The sequence below is a fragment of the Syzygium oleosum genome, unplaced genomic scaffold (genome assembly GCF_021117445.2).
Source record: "Syzygium oleosum isolate NSW1041296 unplaced genomic scaffold, Sole_v2.1 Sole_v2.01, whole genome shotgun sequence".
NCBI lineage: Eukaryota > Viridiplantae > Streptophyta > Magnoliopsida > Myrtales > Myrtaceae > Syzygium > Syzygium oleosum.
The window spans coordinates 13,454,246-13,474,124 of NW_026607485.1; the positions used below are offsets into that span (position 1 = coordinate 13,454,246).

General features: G+C 37.2%; 2 protein-coding genes across 7 annotated transcripts; both read left to right on the forward strand.

Moving 5' to 3' along the window:
• The first annotated feature begins 2,005 nt into the window (after positions 1 to 2,005).
• On the forward strand, positions 2,006 to 5,716 carry LOC115693427 (uncharacterized). 2 transcript variants are annotated; one of them, XM_030620416.2, is made up of 5 exons: positions 2,006 to 2,354; positions 2,528 to 2,674; positions 4,621 to 4,707; positions 4,809 to 4,898; positions 5,118 to 5,716. In XM_030620416.2, coding segments are annotated over exons 1-5 (597 nt in total). In that variant the 5' UTR covers positions 2,006 to 2,353; the 3' UTR covers positions 5,390 to 5,716. The 2 variants fall into 2 exon arrangements, with proteins under 2 accessions (XP_030476276.1, XP_030476277.1); XM_030620417.2 differs by having other exon boundaries at positions 2,006 to 2,350.
• Positions 5,717 to 10,756: 5,040 nt separating this feature from the next.
• LOC115693423 (nuclear transport factor 2-like) lies at positions 10,757 to 19,098 on the forward strand. 5 transcript variants are annotated; one of them, XM_056318174.1, is made up of 10 exons: positions 10,757 to 10,905; positions 11,057 to 11,171; positions 11,329 to 11,463; positions 15,687 to 15,993; positions 16,411 to 16,673; positions 16,779 to 16,968; positions 17,173 to 17,294; positions 17,379 to 17,444; positions 18,404 to 18,482; positions 18,570 to 19,098. In XM_056318174.1, exons 2-10 carry the CDS (start codon positions 11,133 to 11,135, stop codon positions 18,779 to 18,781), a joined length of 1,413 nt encoding a protein of 470 aa, XP_056174149.1. In that variant the 5' UTR covers positions 10,757 to 10,905; positions 11,057 to 11,132; the 3' UTR covers positions 18,782 to 19,098. The 5 variants fall into 5 exon arrangements, with proteins under 5 accessions (XP_056174149.1, XP_030476271.1, XP_056174158.1 ...); XM_030620411.2 differs by having other exon boundaries at positions 18,573 to 19,098; XM_056318183.1 differs by having other exon boundaries at positions 11,362 to 11,463.
• Positions 19,099 to 19,879: the final 781 nt, after the last annotated feature.

Below are 19,879 nucleotides of genomic sequence, written 5' to 3' on the forward strand. Positions count from 1 at the left end.
TTGACACTTCATCTTCGATTTCCAAATTTTACTCGTAATTTTCTTTCTAAAAAATGCGAATTTCGGTAAATATCTTCAAATTTCAGGACTCATTTGTTTGAAATTCAAGCCTCCGTAAAAAACAATTTTTTTTTATAATTTCTCGTCAAGATTTACAATATTATATAAATGCAAATGCAAAAGATCATTGAGAAATATACATAAGTTTTACGTATCGATATTTATATGTTTTGAAAATACTAGGCGTTTACAGCTAAAAAAAAGTCAAATATACCTTCGCTAAAAAGTGGAGTTTTATCCTCATAATATTTGAACATTTTGGGAATATTCCAAATAAATGTCTGAAGTGCCTGATCTTCTCAAATAAGGATATGAAGTGGCTATAATAGTTTCAAATAATAGCCTAACGTCGTCGGCCCCAGCCCTCCCGCTTGTGGCTATCGCCCCATCGTCGGTGGGGTGGCAGCGATGGCCGATAAGGTCGTCAGCGCCTCGTTGAGAGCCAGTGACCCTTGCCTACCAGAGACAAGGACCTATCAGGAGAGGGTCTCTCTAGATCTAGATGAGGGTCGTCGGCCCTCGTGGCAGCCCTCCCCAACTTGGGCGAAGGCCTAAGACCATCGCCCAAACCGAGGCGAGGGTCACGGCCCTCTTCCGATTCTAGCGAGGGCATCTCTGGTTAGCGAGGATTGCCGACCATCACCCCTCACCACACCGATGATGGGGTGACAGCCACATGCGAAGGGTTTATGTTTCTTTTTGTTTATTTTTTCTTTTTGAGTTTGTTTTTTATGGAAATAAAAAAAATAGGACAAAAAGAAAGAAAAAAATCAAAAAAATTAAAAGACGAAAATAATATTGATCAGTCAATGAGGTGAGGTCCTTATATGACCACTTGAGACCCTTACTTGAAACAAGATATGCTTCAGACCTTTATTTCACGGTGACAGAGTAATAAAAGGGCTAATTCCAAAAAAAAAGCACAAACTTTAGGTCAAGTAACAATCTGACACAAACTTTTTTTTGTCCTGTAAAAAAGCACCAACTTTAGATCAAGTAACAATTCTGGCATAAACTTTTTTTTGTCTCATAAAAAATCACAAACTTTCACCTTTATCCCAAATCTAGTCCCCCGTTGACTTTATGTCTGAAGTCACCCTTGTTTGAGAAAAGAAAATTATGGTCGTGAGCTTGGCATATCTCATTTATGACGTCTGTCAACGGGCGATGGTCTACAGCTTCAAATTATGACAAAACGACGAAGTCTGACCAAAGAGATTCAATCTAATCTGGAAATCTTTTTGACTTGCCGGTGAAGTGAAGGAGATGAACAGTTTCATTGTTATTTTTCAAGCTGTGGCTTAGAGAAGAAGACAATGAATAGTTCTTTCAATCCAGTCGACAAGCCATGTGGATTTATTGCTAATGTGGAATAATCAAGTTAAATAATCAATGGTTCTAAATCAAGAGAAGTCAGATTTTGGATTTAAGTGAAAGCTGGTGATTTTTTATGAGACAAAAAAAAGTTAGGGTCATAATAGTCACTCAATCTAAAGTTGACAGTGCTCTCACAAAACTTTAAGTTTTTAGAATAGTTGGTAGTACTCTCATAAAATCTCACATACGGTACTTCGAGACTTTATTTGAAATTTTCCTAATATTTTTATTAAAATTTTCTAACAGTTTAAGCGTTTAAAATATGATCTCATAAAATCTCATACATAACACTTCGAGACTTTATTTGAAATTTTCCCAACATTTTCAATGGGATCCTTGTGTCAGAACAGGTGGACGGCAAGGAGACAGAAAAGCGAAGAAGAAGAGAAAAAGCGAAAAAGAAAAAGTAAGGAGATGGGCCGCCGCCGTCACCGTCAGTGACCGTTGACGTCGTGTTTCTTGAGAATCATCATATCCTCGTTCGAAAATTGGCAACTCTCCCTTCTTACATGTCGGGCCCCGTGGCCTTCCACGATGCGCCTGTCCAAAGTCACACAGTCAGAGAGCCAAGCCATTCGATTCACACACGACTTTGTCTTCTTCCTTTTATGATTTTCTCTTTCTTTCTTCCGTTACGAAATCAGAGGCAAAGGCTACGAAACGTGATTTGGGTAGCTTGCTTTTTCGGGTTCTGGAATCGGTTCGCTGATCACCAGACCCGCACGTTCTCCTCCTGCTCCGTCATCATCAGTGTCGCTCGCCTTCTTCGCTTGCAAGCTCGAGGATCAGAACTCGGAGCCCACGAGTTTGCTGCTTCCTTCTTTCTTTCTTTTTTTCCCTTTTTTTGTTGGAGGAGCAAAGATAAGAGAACCGGCAGCGCGGGGAAGTTCTCGGGTATTCATCAGGAGGAAGAGTGAGTGAGTTTCCTCATCTGGGTCTTCTTGATTCGCGGTCATTTCTTCGTACTTGTCGCAAAGATGATGCCTTCGTCTTTTCTTTTTTTGTGACGTCCGGTTTTACTGTTTCGGTTGGAGAGCGAGAGTTGACTTTGTAGTGAATATGTTGTTGTTTTGGTGAATGATTTTGGCAGTGTATCCGAAGGCGATGGTGAAGGTGAAGGTGAAGGTGAGAGACGATTGTGGAGATCGCGATGATGTTAAGCGTGATGTTCCCAAGAGTCCATTGCTGGGACTGAAAGCTCTCGACTACCTCTCTCTGCACGATTTTGACCCTCCTGGTAAATATCTTTGGTTTTATTTTTCTTCGCACCCAGTTGATCGTATCTGATGCTCGTTTCCCTGACAAAGCACCGAAGGTTTAGTGGTTTAGTGAATGCTTTGTGTGACTGCGATTAGTCCTGGATGATTTTCTTTTCTTGGTTATGGATGGACAACAGCTGCTGGTGCCTCTCCTGGGACTTGAGGAAACTTGGACTTTCGTGTGATTTAAAGGGTTGATACTAGAGTTCACTTTGGTTCGAATTTGAATTTTGATATTTGAGTTGCCTTTAGCACTCTGTTCTTGATTTTGATCTTTCCTTGCTTAGGGACTTTAGTTATTCCAGATGATCAGTTTTGGTTCGAATTTGAATTTTGATATTTTGAGTTGCCTTTAGCACTCTGTTCTTGATTTCGATTTTTCCTTGCTTAGGGACTTTAGTTATTCCAGATCATCAGCATCAGCTTCGGTCGATGAATTAGGGTAGGTTTTGATTTCCCTTGAAGAACTTGGGCTAGAATACAATGGAATCTGATGTCAGATGTCACTCTAGGCGAAGGAAAAAGGCGCAGGAAAATTCCTACTCTGTTTTGCACTGATCTATTGAAGGGAGTGCGAACGTCAAGTGCCCATAGATAAATAGAGTCAAAACAGAACAAGGATGTTGTTGCAAAGCGATTTTATTGTGTAGAGAACAGAGGTGCAAAATTACTTGGAGAATACCAGTTGGTAAAAATAGAGGCACTCACCAGTCTTGCTTGTTCATCTAACACCTCAACTTTTATGCCAAAATGGTTGCTTGAAATTCAACACAAGTCACTGGATTGTGAATATCAATGAGAGAATGCCTTTGGTTAGATCTACTAGTGGCCTGTTCTACAGTCCTGTAAATTTGAGCACTGTAATTCGGCCATGCTCAATCCAAAGCCTTAGGTCGACAAGGTTTTGATCAGACGGCTGACAAGAGATGTTGAGTATATGACTGACATTAAAACTCCTAAATCAGATGGTTGACAAGCGACACGGCAACTATGCCTACTATATGCTCACGGCACCATAGAAATGCCCACATCTAGAGGGAAAGAGGGGGGAAAGTAAGTTGGTCACTGGACCTGTGTAAGGATATAGAATACATAATCACATTTAAATGCTTTACAATGTATGACTTTTAAAAAAAAAACACGTCTTCTAGCTAGTTAAGGTTCGATAATAGCTTTACATTTGTGCGACATCAGATTTTTGCTCAAACTCCATGGATAGCAGGTTTTCTGTAAAAAAATGCTTTGCTGTGCTTATAGTAGCAGCCTAGCAGGTGCTGGTACTAACCTAATTGTGAGAAGATTCTTGCTGCTTGGAATATCTGATTTGATTTTGATGAGACTCTTGCTGAAAGTTAAGGGTCTCAAGTCAACATAAGATGGTCGGCACTGCAAAATAATGAGAGTTTTTGTTTCTCATTCCCAAAAAGAGATGTAATCTTTTGTAGCCTTGTGACACATAGTATTTCTATTCTAAGTTGCAGGGCCACTTGTACATATGTTGTCATGCATAAGTAGCCTTTTGCCACTGAATATTTCTATTCTAATTTGCAGTTCCACTAGTACATATGTTGTCATGCATGAGGATCTTCTTTTTCTAATAAGAAACTTATAATGAGAGGATGTGTCTGCTTGAAAGAGAGAGAGAGAGAGAGAGAGAGAGAGAGAGAGAGAGAGATCATAAAACTCAATTAACATCTAGTTATCTAGTAATTTATCAGAGAAGATGCTTATGGTTCATGTAGCCAGGAAGCAAATCCCTCTGTAGATCAATTAGGTGGTTTTTGCTGTGGCTAACATCCAACAGCTGCTTGATGCTTCGTATATGATCAGCTTTTATGCCTTGACATATGGTTGATCTTTTTCTTTTTCTTTTTTTTTCTGTGTATTTCAAACAATTGCTTGATTATACATTTTCTGATTATAGTGCAGGAGCATCAAGTTTTTCGACAATGCACAGCAAGGGTCCAAAAGAGTTCCATGGAAAATGCTCTGAGATATCCAGTATCTGAAGGTTTTTTTCGGCCTTTCGATTGCTCATGTCCATTAGAAATGGCCATATTGCGATGTCTTAATTATTACATACATCTGACAACCTTTCATTGACAATGGCAGGGATGAGCGAATCAACATCCGATGAAGATTCTAAACTAAACATCAGAGCCAGCGCAGTGCCTCGTCCACGTGCAGTGTTATCTAGTCCTGGTAAATACAAACCACCGTCACAACCACCACCCACTCCCCCCCCCGCTCTCTCTCTCTCTCTCTCTCTCTCCCCCCAGTACTGTTAAGTTTCTATAGTGGAGGAAATAGCACCATTCAAGCACTCATTGATTCTCTTTTGCAATTCCATGTGTGGTTTATTTAACTTTTGTTGCCTCTCAAGTAATGTGACTCTCAGCCTATTGTTTATGTGATCTACAGATAATGATGTGATGATAGGGAAAAAGAACAAAAGAATTGTAGAGCGGCCTTCAGCTTTGAAGAATAATAACCCCCTCCGTTCAAGAAATGGTCAGCCTAAGGATGTCTCAAAAGAAGCTGTCTACTATGAGCCTAAGAGCACAAGAAAACCCAAGGAGACCACTGATGATAAGATCCTGTCCAGGCGGACAAAGGAGCCGGCTAACACAGCTGTTGCTGCCAGCCAGAGAACACGCCCTCAAACCAGAAAACCGAGCTTTGTGCTAATTTGATTTGCCAGGATCTGAGACATACTCAAAAGCAAGCAGTTTTGCCGTTTCTGTGGCGGTACTCAAATATAGGCCAGCCATACTTGTGATGGTTCCCAAGGATCCAAGCACCTTCAGTCTATAGCTAGACTAAATTATCTTGGCTAAGCTTACATATAAAAAATAATGAAGTGTTAACTCTTAACAGAGTCTCAGACTTTTCATATTTACCCCCGCTTCTTGCCTCTTACCTTTGTACATAACTAATACTGGTTGAGCTGTGCAATTTCGGCGGATGTAAACGTCTATGATGATCCTTTTGTGAAGCAATACACCTTTTTTTGTCTCTAACTCGCAATTGTCAATTTTAATCCTAGCTGATGTCTATTTTGTTGAGCTAGATAGTAAAAATAACCAATCTAGTGTACCTGTGGGGACTGCAATATGGTTTCATCAGATAATAGAATAATCAGACTGTCTGGTTGGATCAGGAAACATGGTATTTCGAAGCTACTCATCCTTTTTCGTCTAAATACCTTGTATCTGGTACAGTGCCATTTACGACATGTCGTTTTGAACGCTACTTTTCTTTGCCTACAAAAGATGAAAATATTTATCAGTCAAGCAATCCTTCCCGATATTCCAAACATCCATTCGATGACTATTCGAGGCATTCGGAATGACCAAGGATCGACTTTTTTCAGTGATAATCAGTAAGTAGGCAAAGTCTCACCAGTGTTCTACTGGTTGAAACTTTGAGCCTTTTCTTGCAGATGGACTTCAAGTTTCGGTGCCGTTGTTTACTAGGATGATGAGCTAAAGAAACTTCTCAGTCTAATGAGCCTGAACTCTTACAATCTCACCTGGATGGCTTGGTGATATTTATGACCCATCAAGCCATGGGCACCGTCACTTTGAATCCTGATCATGTTTTGTCAAAACAGTCCAGCTTTTGGCCAGAGAGTAGCAGCAAAAGGTTTGCTGGACATTAGTGATTAAGAATATAGTTTAATGGTGAATTCCCATATAAATTCTGGTTTCTTTTTGGTGATTATTCCATTCAAAGTAACCAACTTACTTACAGGTAAAAGACTTAATTAGTGTAAAACTAACTGATAGTGTTGTATTTTAGGGATCTGTGGTGCCCACTACATCAAGGGGTCACTACATTCAACACTAATTTTAATCGCCTAATAAGCACAACTTTTCTTTTTTAATTGATGCGCTCCAAACGTTTTTCAAGGAGTTATATTAGCCAATCTTTACAATTATTTGCAATTTTGACGAACATGTATGTGGTACCTCGTAGCCACTGCCACATAAGCGCCACATCAATTAGAGAGAGAGAGAGCTCAGTTGACGTGATGCCCATGTCACAGAGAAGCAAGTATTGTCTACACTCGGTTCATGTAAGGCTAATTCACATGATCCATAAGATTTAGTGCGTCTCATGTAAGTCTCACCTCATTCAACGATTCATATGAACGGGACTCACATAATCCGGTCCATCATAGAGGGCTCACAGACTCTTTGCCACCGGTGTGACAAGAGCTTACGAGCTCTCGCCATTTAATGGTAGAGGGCCTTATGACGGTATTTTCTTTCAATTTTCTAAAACTTTTAGAATGCTTTACTATTTATTTATTTATTTATAGTATTGCTGAGGGGGGACCTTGTGGGGAACACAATGTCATATGTGGTAAGTCACATAAAATGTTATGTCATATTTTAGTTGGAAAATCAATTTTTCTAAAAAGTGGCTAAAGTGGACCAATTACAAAAGAAATGAAAGTTGAGCATTGCATTGTGTTGTCGAAATCATAGTTTAGTAACTGACAAATTCTATAATCCTGTGGGCTATTAGTAACTTCCAATTCAAAGTTATTTAAAACGAATTTTATGAAAATTAAATCTAGTGTTGAGAAAATGCTAAATACTTGGGAACTTTACTAGTAGTTACAATACCTCTAAAATGAAAAATTTGCTAGCTACTTGTCGAAATTACTAATCACTAATAATAGAAAGCTTACATCTGTAATTTTGGAAATTACAAAGCAAAGTGCAAATATTGCTTATTGTTAGATATTCAAATTACTTAGGATGCTCATAGGTTACTAATTCATATTTGATAGATTTAAATTACTTCCAAGTTAAGATATTATTAAAAAAGAAAAAAATTGTTAATTACTTATGGACGGGAACTTTACTTTTGTAATTGCAAAGACTACCAACAAATGTGGCAAATTTTCATGGGATAATGACACAAACAATCCCTGAACTTTGGCTCAATGTGCAATTTGGTTCCCGAACTTTTAAATTGTTCAGTGAAGTTTAATGTTTAACTTTAGCCTAATGTTTAATGTGGTTCCTCAACTTTTAATTTGTTCAAAGTGATCATGGACTTTTAGTATATGTTCAATGTAGTCCTTAAACTATATGAAAATGTTCAATATAGTCCCTAAACTTGATTTAATGGAAGGACTACATCAAATATTTTTACATAGTTCAGAAAAATTGAAAATGTACCACCCTTCCTTACCAAAAAAAAATTGAAAATGTATCAAAAATTCAAAGATGACATTGAATAAATTAAAAGTTTAGGGACCACATTACACATTAGATTAAAGTTTAGGGATTACAATAAACAAATTAAAGTTTAGGGATCACATTGCACATCGAACCAAAGTTCGGGGACTGTTTGTGTTATTTTCTCAATTTTCATTTTCATGTTATAATCAACTGAAACTTTATTTTCTATATGAAATGTTTCTCGAGATGTATCAAATATACTAATAATTTTATGATGGCTTTGAGATACTTTTGGACCGGCAATTTAGTATTGACAACAAACTGGGACAGAGGTACATATTTTGGACTTTGGAAATTTAGTGTCTACTATCTACAATGAACTGGAATAGAGAATAAATAACTTGTAAAATTTACTTCTAATTTAGTCAGTAAATTTTACTATGACAAAGTAAATATCATATGCACCGAAGTAATTCCCCATTTATTTTTTTGTTAGTAACTTTTCACATCGTGAAGTAAGTTTTTGGGAAAATTGTATTGAAAGTCCTCAATTTTTTTTTTTTTTGGTAAGGTAAGATGTATATTGACTTTTTGACGAACCACTTACAAAGAGGGGATAGTCGAACACAAAACCTCGTACCCAATGGGACACCAATGGTGTTCCAACGGGTAATAAAGTCCTCAAATTTGAATCCTAAATATTTTCAAAAAATGCAATCAAGTCCTAAAAATTGTCAAGAAAGTACAATTGAGTCCTAAAACTTTCAAAAAGTGCAATCAATTCCTAAACTTGTCAAGTTGATGCAGCCAAGTCCTTCATTAATTCTGTCCAACTTGACAAACGGAAAATGTTAACAAGTTTTAGGACTTGATTGCATAAACTTGATTAGTTTTAAGACTTGATTGCACTTTTTGAAAGTTTTGAGACTTAATTGCACTCTTGTGACAAATTTTAAGACTTGATTGCTTTTTTTAAAAATTTTAGGACTTAATTGCGTCTTTATGACAAATTTTAAGACTTCTGATGCACTTATCCTTAATTTTTTAAATGCCATTGAATGAAAACGCATCTACACTTTTGAGCACAAGATCATAGAAAACACGTACCCTCCATTGAAATTTACCTAACTAAACACTATCCAAGTTCTAGGACAATGCTGATTCGACTTAAACAACAAATTAATTCCAAATATTAATGGTCAGAGAATACCTAAATAAATACTATCCAAAAAAAGTTTGGAGAATCTTGTCCCGTGCTGTAAAAGTTTATGCTAAATCAAGGGAACGAATGAAAAAGAAAATTGGAGATAAGAAATAGCAAAATAAATCTTAAAATAGGAAACAGAATATGAATATCATTCCAAATATTTAATGCTTGTTTGAAATACGAGATTAAAATAGGAAGTATGATATTATAAGTAATGAACAGCTTAGGAGTCATTATCGACCGCCAATGATGGGCATATTCTATTGAGACGAGGGGAAACATCGTTCTAACATCTCACGTCATTAATGACATAAGGACATTGGGTCGCTTTTCCATGCTTACGCATGCAAATTTTTTTTCTTTTAATAACCCTTCAAGAAAAAGGCAGAAAATAAAAAATACAAAGAACAGATCGAAATAACAAAATCAACTTATGAACAAAATGGAGTTACTTGATCATAAATTTTGGCTCAATGTGCAAAAAGGAGTTTCTTTTAATATTTTAGAATGTTTTCTCATTTCAACCATTTTCTTAAATCAATTAAAGAATATATGCTATCTTTTTTATTATCTTTTTACCTTGTTGGTCTTCATAAATATTACCATAACTTTTTTAGGTGAATTTATTATATAATTTCGATTATAGTAAAAGTAGAACATCATTTAAAGTTATATCGGGTTGTTATTCCTACAATTTTATCTCTAATTGTTTTTTTTAAAGATATTTGAATTGGTATTAATTCTCTGTAGATATCCGTACTTAAATTAATCCAAGTACAAACGATTGAAAATTTTATCAATCTAAAAAACAAGGAACGTATCTAGATTGAGGAAAATGATTGGAATGAAAAGATATTATAAATTTGGGGCAGTAGTATATTTATGAAAATTGTGAATAATACTAGATTACTTGCTTGACTTTGTCCTGGAAAGTTGACATATTAGATTACACAAATTGAAAATTTAAGGATTAAATTCAAGAACCATATTAAATGAATTAAAAGTCCGAGATGACATTGCACATGGCCAAAGTTATGGATTATTAGGGTGCGTTTGTTTCCTAAAAATAAACATTTTCCAAAACACAATCGTTTGTATCCTTTTCAAAAATAATGAACGAAATTTTTTTTCATCGTTTACAAAAATTTTAGATATAAATTATTGTCGATAATGAAAATATCTTTAGTTGACTAATTATTTTAGTTGATACAAGCTATCGTTTTTTGGAAAATATTTTCCAAATGACTCATTTTCTGCGAAACAAACGGACCTTTTCTTTTTTTTTTCTTCTAAATGAAGAAAAGAGAAACCCAAAACCGGAAGTTAGTTAGTAATTTCCCAAACTAATTAGAAAAGAGTTAGTGTTCCAAACGCAAGAAAAAAGGAAAGAAAAGCATGAGAAAGGAAATCAATGCAGCCATTCCAAAAGTCTCAACTGGGTTTCAATGCCAATAATTAATTGTCCAGCTTTTTTTTTTTTCCAATTTAACGCATTTTCTTTCTGGCCCCCAAAAATTTAAAAATTAAAAAAAAAAAAGAGTGAAAAAAGGCCCTTTCTTTTTGGAACTCGTGGATTTTTTTATTATATATTTTTTATATTTTTTTATGTTTTTTTTTTGGGTGGGTAATGGCTAAAAACAAAGAGAAGGGCGAATAAAGCATAACACGAACAAAAGAACAAGAATCCGCAGGCACAGCACGAACGCAGCAAACCGGAGCTAAACAGCACGCAACAGCAGAAACCAGTGGAGAAGATTTTTGCCTCGCGGTCTATCTCCATATCTACACCATCCACCCTCAAGAGGTAGGCCTGCCCCTCCGTCTCTCTCTCTCTCTCTCTCTAAAGCTGTGTGCTCTTTGGGCACTCTTGAAACCCAGATCCCTAAGCAGCTGCTATCTATCTCCTTATCGGTCATGGATTATCTGTGAGAATTTGTGTTTTGGTGGTTGTGCAGATCTTGAGGGTCGTTTTTTGGATCTGGGTTTTTGGGAGATTGGAGTTCTTGTTCTGGGTTTAAGGGGTTTTGAGCAATGGCCACTGCTTATCCTATCCCCCTCACTGCTGCTCAGGTTCTTTTCGATTCAACTCTACTTGCACATGGGGTCATACATGAGTGTCTGCATGACCCTATGAAGCATTCTCGATTTTGGGTTTCGTTTCTTTTGGCCCTGGATTCGATTTTTACACAGTAAATGATGTGTTTTCTTTTTGGGTCGTTGTGTTCAGGTGGGTACTTATTTCGTGGGGCACTACTATCAGGTGCTGCAGCAACAGCCGGAGATTGTTCACCAATTCTATTCGGATGCCAGCACCATGCTTCGCATCGACGGCCACATGAGAGAGTCGGCCACCGCAATGCTGGTAAAATGTTTTCTTCTGTCTGCACTCTATTAATGTTTGAGCTGATTCGCAGTCTATCTAGTCCACTTTTGAGCGTGTTCGAATTTTGAATCTGCATTTCTTGTATTACAGTCCTTGTTAGTGTCCTTTTGCTATTTTGTGGTGCGGACCACTCAAATCAATGGACCAGGCATGATGTTATGTGTGCAGTGTACTGGTTTCCATGTTGCTTATTCTGCGCAGTTTCAATAGCTTGAAATTTCTAGATTTCGTTTTGGTTCTCGTTCAAGTTTTAAATTGTTTTTGGATATTACAATTCATTGAACAGAAAAAGGTTGCGATTCCGAGTGCTTGTAGTCATATTGTAGTTATAAAGGAATCAAACTGCTCCTACTATACATATGGACCTCGAGAATACTTTGCTTAATTGACAGTATTATTCTCAGCAATATTGGCAGAAATTTTGTTCTCTTTTAATAATCATTTCGAAGGAGCATTTCCTTAGGTAGATTTGAAGCACTTCCACCTTGATGAGCTAAATTGTCTTACCACAAGCATCAATTTAATGTTGTGAATTTTGGTCTTCTTGGTGAATCTTGAGCTCGTCATGGTAGTTAAGGTTATTTATAGAGATGAGCGAGTAAAGTAATAGATGTTGGAATCATCAATTATGGAGTGTGGTTTTGTTTTTTGAGCTTCAAGTACTGATTTTAAATGGCATGCCAGTAATGAGGTAGCTTCTCGATACTCGAGATATGCTATGCTATTTTCGTGATGGAGATGAACAAATCAGCTCATCTGGAAAGGTGTGCAAACTTCGAAAGAGTCTATTTGTGGGAAGTTTTTGATTTGAAATTACAAAAGTTAGTTGACCTGAAGGTTGGCATGCTTACAAACTGCCTTTGGCTAATAACTGCTTAGTGTACATAATTGTTCTCTAGAGGTACATACAGTAGGATGTTCGTTCTAATATTTCGGAGTCTGGATAATGTTGGATTAATCGTAAAAATCAGATTCCGTAAAATTGGTTTGGTAAATGAGTTAGGTTTGTGAAAAGTACTTTGATTGCTTGAGACACATTCTTTTATTTAGTCATTCTGCTGAATTTTCTATGCGAAATATTGGAGGATGGGTTTGATGGCTGCCAAATGTTTCTATTGTTTCACAGCTCGGTCTCATTCTCAGAATTTGATTCTCAGGATCATGCTCCTGCTGATATCTCTCTTAGATTTATTTTAGAGATGTGAAATTTATGTATATGAACTGAATATGGGATGAACTTTGGCTATTGGATAGTGGTATCAATGGTTTGTTCCCCTTCTTTGACCAATCCCAGGTCTCTCGCTTTTCTGAACAAAAGAAGCTATTTAAGATGACAATTCTGCGCAAGTGTTGCAACTTCCTTCTGTTAAGTCGATTGATTAGGCTCACTTTACTACTTATAGTTCTGACGAACCTATGGTGTAGGAATTTGAGTTACATGTCACCACTTGTGATTGAGTGTGTATCAATTGTTTATCAAGAAAGTCATTTCTTGTTCAAAGGGTAGAGTGGAACGGGTTATATGAATGAAGAGGCTAGCATGAGCCTTTTCATTACATCTTGTCATACTAAGCGACATCTGAACTCTTATTGATCCTAGGAAGTAAAACATTAGGAACACACTGAAGGGTTTTCTAAGGGACCTTACTACTAGGAGATATACTTGATAAATTGATTACATAACATTAGTAAGGTTACTATCAAATAATTTCTCATCATTTACTACATATACATCTCCAGCTGATATGATACCTTTCTTGTCCACCATACATGATAAATAAATAAAAAATACATGATAAATCAAGTTTCTTTTCTATTTGTCTTTTGAGGTTACCCAATTCAACTTTTCTTTTTCTGAAAGACCTCTCTCTGGGTGTAACTGTGAGTTTCTGCACATATCTCCCTTGTAGTAATAAGATTTAAACCTACTATCTGGACTTATTCCCGAGCCTCATACATGATAAATCAAGTTTCTTTTCTATTTGTCTTTTTAGGTTGCCCAATTCAACTTTTCTTTTTATGAAAGACCTCTCTCTGGGTGTAACTGTGAGTTTCTGTGCATATCTCCCTTGTAGTAATAAGATTTAAACCTACTATCTGGACTAATTCCCGAGCCTCATATGCATGAGAAAACGTCACCCACTAGGCATCTCGCTCAACAGTAAGATGCTCCGAATGTTAGGTCACCCTTTTGAACTTTTCCATTTGAAGTAGTGGCGTCTGTCCGCTTGCATCTTAGAAATGCCGAGCATAATTCTCAATATTCTCGATATATGCTTTCTAATCAGAGGAAAGGGGAAGTGAGCTCATCCAGCCCTGGAAGCAATCGTTTGATGAGGAGAAGGCCAGGTTCTTCTGGATTGACCTCTACTTGTAATTTGCACCTGCCTGCTTTGCAAGCAGATGACACATTGAGTCTCAGAACTTGACAACAAATGAAAAAGGAAGACATTCAAAATAAGTTTCAATCCCACTTCTTTGGGACTGATCATACTCTCTCCATGGTGATAGGGATGGCAATATCGGACACGACTTGTTTGCACTATACAACACGAGGCAAAACCACAAACTATAGAAAAACCTAAATACAACTCGATACGATATGTTTAACCCTGCATTTGTTTTGACACAAAATAACGCGTTTTCGTCATAATTTAATTATTTGGCATACAGAATCTAATTTATGATGATTTATGCTCACACTAATCGACATCAATTATGAAGACCATCATACCCCCCAACAAAAATTGCCAGCCCTACAAAACAGGTTGGTTCAATTGGAGGAAAATGATGCATGCAATTAAACCAGACAACATTCGAATTTGCCTTTCAGTTTACTATGTTATCAGTAGATCTGATTAAGACAACTCACATTATAGTTTATTTTACTTGTCTTTCAAGTGTATTTGTAGTTAGAAGTATTGGACACTTGTTTGCGGGCATTTTCAAACTTAGGTTGCGGTTCACAGTTTAAAGTACAACTGGATGTCTATGGTTTGTATCATTATCAGTGATCTGTAGGGTCCTATATTCTGTGAAGAGGAGGTATCTATAGCACAAATATGCAAATAAATGTTGTCTTTGAAAAAAGATATTATCTATTATTTTAATCTTTAGCAAATTTGCATGCTCCTTATCTTATCATTCTTATTAAGTACTATGTAGCTATCTGTTTGCAAACGATGTTGGTCAAATTCTATATTGCAAGATATTTTTCCTTGCGCTTCTGCTGACTAATTTTGAAGTGAATCCATTGTTATGGAAATGAGTTGTGGAAAACATGGATGTAGGGGCTTGTTTTAGCAATTTATCAATTAGTTAACTTCCACAGTGAATCGTCCAAAAGGTTAGCTTTAATGTTTGAAAGTCTGTTCTAGAGAGACATTTTATAATCTAGACCTTTTGGAATTTATGTTAGGTGGTAGGATAAGTAAAGAGAATTTCAGTATGAGGCACCAAGGGGCTGCTAACCCATTTACAAATAGACCCCGGAGCCAAAAAAGAGTTCTTTCTTTATTGCTGAAATATCAGTGAATTACTCAGGCTCTTTGCAGTTATGTAAACTGTAATCTTAAATGGCTTCCATTTTCTCTTTTTTCCAAAATGTATTCCCTGGTCACAGAAAGTGGCAAGCCAGGGGCTTTAGGTTGAAAAGTAAAATTGGCGGGGCAATGTGCTCAGAAATGGTTTGGTGCTACCAGGCAGAGGGTCTTTCCTGTTCCCAATAATTTGGCATAGAGTTTTTTTTTTTGGTCGAAATTTGGCATAGAGTTGTTTAATGCTTTTTTGACTATGTTTGAATCTTACATGATGTCGACAGAAAGTTGTTCTTAGTGCAGTTCTTCCTAAACAAAGTGAATGTTGTTATTTTATTTGTTATCAGATCTAATTGTTAACCTTGAACTTTCTGCATTCTGTAAATGAAGAGAAGATGCACACCAGGGGAACTTATTTTGTTATTTATGTGGCAAATATATGCAAATCCTTTTAGATATGATATTCATGATTCCAGTATATTTGTCTTTTAATATGACCCGGCATTTGACATGTACGGTTCTGCTTGATTGCCTGTTGTAGAGTAGTACGATGTTTCCATGTATTATTACAGTAGTCCTGTCTTTAATTGCCCATAGTGTGCGACTTTTTTTCTGATTGAGGTGTCTAGAGAGGGCCTGTGTTAAATTTTCCTTTCTTTGTGGCAGCAAATCCACACGCTAGTCATGTCAGTCAGTTACACTGGAGTTGAAATAAAGACAATACATGCACAGGAATCTTGGAATGGCGGTGTTCTTGTGATGATTTCAGGTTCTGTGCAACAAAAGAACTTCACTCACAGCAGAAAGTTTGTCCAAACATTCTTTCTAGCTCCACAAGAGACTGGCTATTTCATTCTTAATGACATTTTCCATTTTGTCGAAGAAGACCAAACTCACCACCATCCAGCCGTTCTATTAGCTCAGAGCAAATATCCTTTCAAACTCGCTGCTTCTCACCCAATTCCAGAGCCCGGTAAATACATTTGTGTTGATTATCTAACATGTCATCTCGTCGCCAATGCAATTAGTGATGGTGACCTAACATGGTCATTTGGAGGAAGAAGGAAGTAATTGTAAAGCGCAGTGATCATGATTCATGGTGCTCTTATTCAAATAGGTTAATCCAACCAAAAAAAGAAAAGTAGTGGGTTGATTCGCTGTGTTGGGTCTGTTGTTGTCAATTCAGGTATGGCAAATTATCGTCTAATGATAGTGTGGAACTGTTTGGTCATTATGAATTCAATTGGATAATGGTGCTGGAATTAAGATTAGTCATTTGATACTGCTAAAGGAAAACGAAGAGTAGTCATATTTGTTGCACAAAAATAATTTTCCTTCTGAATTATAATTTCTTTGGCAAGAATCTGAGAGTAAGCAATGGGTTTTACAGTGCCAACATATATGATGGGCGGGGAAGTACAGGCACGGGAGTATGCTCCTACATCTGATGTCAAGGAAAATGGCCCAGTCGATAATTATAGAGTGCCAGAAAGGTCTCAGCCAGACCCTGAGTTGGAAAGTACATTGGAGGCCAATCAGATGGCAGAGTCGAATGGTTCCGTACAGAATGTCGTAAATGCTTCTCAAGATAACTCACCAACTTCTGTCGATGAGTCTGTTGGGGAGCCACAAAAGCATACTTACGCCTCTATTGTGCGTGCTGCATCTACTAACTTTTTACCATTTCGACATAGATACCCACCTGATGATTTCGTGATTAAATCTAATGGTAACTTTTCCTGCTTGTTTGCTTAATAGCTGCGTGTTGCCAAAGGACAATCTGCACCATCTGTAGCTCCACCTCCTTCAGTGAACAAGAATTCTTTGGCTGTGTCAGAGTGGGATCATACTCCAGAGCCCACGGGTCAGCAGCCAATTGTACCAGCTAATGTGCATGAACCGTCTGGAGCAGAGACAGGAGAGGAGGTTTCAGGTGTAGATGATGAAGGTTAGTTTTCCAGCAACCTTATCAGGCATTGATTAAGTGTCTTGTGAAGAAGTGTAAAAGTAAGCTTCAGCATTAAGTATTTGTGGTGAACTGCATATAGTATTCTTCTGAATGCATTCCAGTCCATCAGTGTTCTAATTGTGTAAAAAATTCTATTATAATTTTGTAAAAGAATTTTTTCTTTTGTTTTTTGCTTCCTTTTAGGTGAAATCAAATCTGTTTATGTGCGAAATTTGCCGCCTACTGTTTCTGAATCTGAAATAGAGGGGGAGTTTCGGCAGTTTGGTAAAATCAGGCCGGACGGTGTAGTCATTCGGGGTCGCAAGGTTTCGCTCTCGTCCTTTCTAACTGCAAAATTCAAAGTAGATTGCTGGCTCTTGTTTATTGTGCTGAAATGTGTTGATATACAGGATTTAGGTGTTTGCTATGCATTTGTCGAATTTGAAGACATGGATGGTGTACACAGTGCGGTCAAGGTAAGTAGTTGCATTGGATCGTTATTCATATAATATTAAAAGCAAATCTGTCATTTTTCTATTTTGGTGTTTCTGAACCCGGACTTGTGTGTTAACGCTTGATTGGTATGCAGTTTGACCACTTCACTGGGACTCGTTGAACTGGTGGTTCAACCTATGGATAATTAACCTATTGGCCAATAATTGTTGTTGTGATGCATGCTCAATTTAGCTAAGTGTTTAAAAATGTGGAGAATGCATGACAGTAAGTTATAGGCAGCAGGTTGAAAGTATGCATAGTGCACTAATCGTTATTTATTGCTTTTAGCTTGTATTGAGAAACAAGAGACAGTGTTGTTGTCACTATTTTTATTGGATGAAGTGGCCTTGTTTTAATTGAATGCTTATATGGTTAACTTCATTGGTTCAGTCAAAGATCTAAAGAACTTGAAATTTATGGGTGAAAAGTAATGCTTCGTATTATCAACTTTAAATCTATTTATGATTGGAGGAAGAAACAATACTGAGAATTCTGAGCTCATATGGTCTTAAAATGGTGCATCCTTTTAAAATTTCTGTTACATTACAAAATGTATTTATAAAGATTTTATTGCACTAGGGAACTGAATTGAGTAAGCCTAATTGTTGTCTTTAATTGGTTCTGTGTTGAGGATGGTTTATATGAGAGTCAGGTTGCGTCAAGTTTGGGTTGGCTTGGGTTGGCTTGGGATTGAGGTTAATTAGGATTTCTAATCGTTGAATTTTTGGTCGAAACAATGTTGGATCAAGTCACTTTTTGGGTGGGTGTGTGACTTTTTAAGATTTTCTTTTCTTTAAGGTGCTCATGAGAATTGTAAGTTTCAGATGTTTAATGGGTAATTTTCTGTTTTCCATGCAATGAGGAGATTGCTATTTTCTTGTAATTGACCATATAATTTGTGGACATATGACTTAGATCATTTGACCTATATTTTGTGTAGGCCGGGAGTGCACAGATTGCTGGGCGACAAGTGTATATTGAAGAACGGAGACCGAACAGCAACATTCCATCCCGAGCAAGTAAGCCTTGCATATAAGTCTCAGTGTCACTATTATTTATAAATATCCTCTTTATTCTTCAGTTATTAGTGATCGACACTTCTCAAGCAGGACGAGGCAGAGGGAGAGGTAGCTACCAAACAGAGGTTTCAAGGGGGCGATTTGGCGGGAGAAATTTTAGCAGGGGAAGTGGGCAGAATGGAGTGGACAGAGAATACAACAAGCCAAGAGGGAACGGTTTCTATAAGCCAAGTTCTCGACAAGACAGAGGTGTGTTGGGGCAACAGAATTCGAGGAACGGGCAAAGCCTACAAGAGTAGAGAAGCTTAGCAAAGGGAGCACAAAATTTTGAGGCTGAACTTTTTGAACTTATCACATTCAATTCCATCAATTTTTATGACCATAAATTAATACTGATAGAAGCCAATTTTACTGTTTATGGGAGGAAAAGAATGGTACCAAACACGGCTTTTGCTAATTTATGAGGTATGAGTCTGCAATTCAAGTTTAAACTCCGACATTTCGGAGTGAAATTTATTGACAATTACCTGGTCTTTGCGCTAAATTTTCTGTATGAGTCCAAGTTCTGTACTCGGCGACGTCATCTGAAATATGAGGTGCGGTATTTGACTTGAAATTCTATTTTATGCCTCATTGAGTGATTAGGTTCCTATAAAATGTGACATTATTGAATGTGTCCTCAAGATATAGGTACTATGCCGAGGATACGTCTGCAGTTGAAAAGGCGGTAATGAGTACATTTTTTTACCCTGCATAGCGATCACACTGTTAAAATCTACTTGATTCGAGTGTATATTGATTAATTTCTTGTTTCTGTCATGACTCTGTTTATATTATTCCAATGTTTGCTCTGATCCTGATAAAAAAAAAATTTGTGCTTTTTATAGAATAAAACATGATGCTGATCGATTGGCATCTCTCATCATATATTAGTGGTTACTGTAAAAAGATGTTCTTCATTTTTAACTAAGGAATGACCTGAAGACTGATGGAACGAGCTTTTACGATTTGCTGTTGCGTTGGACCTGTTGACAAGGCTAAGACGATTGCACATTCGAATTGAAGTCGACATACTGACTCAAGTTATTCCTTTCTGAACCGGATAGATTCGCATCCGATAGAGGTTCCTTCCGAATTTCTAATGAGATAAAATTGGTGCCGGAAAAGGTCGGCAATGATAACCCGAGGTCTCGATGAAGGCGCCGTCAATCAATCAATCCGGGGGTTGAGCCAAATCAAGACATGTCTCATGATATGTATCACCAAAAAGAACACAGAGGACCTTGCAATTTGAGATCACGAGACAATAGAACTGCCGAGAATGTCATTTCCAGCAAGTCCCCCCAAAAGGTTTTGCATTCAAAAATCGAATTGAATGAAATATCGGTTGAAGACCA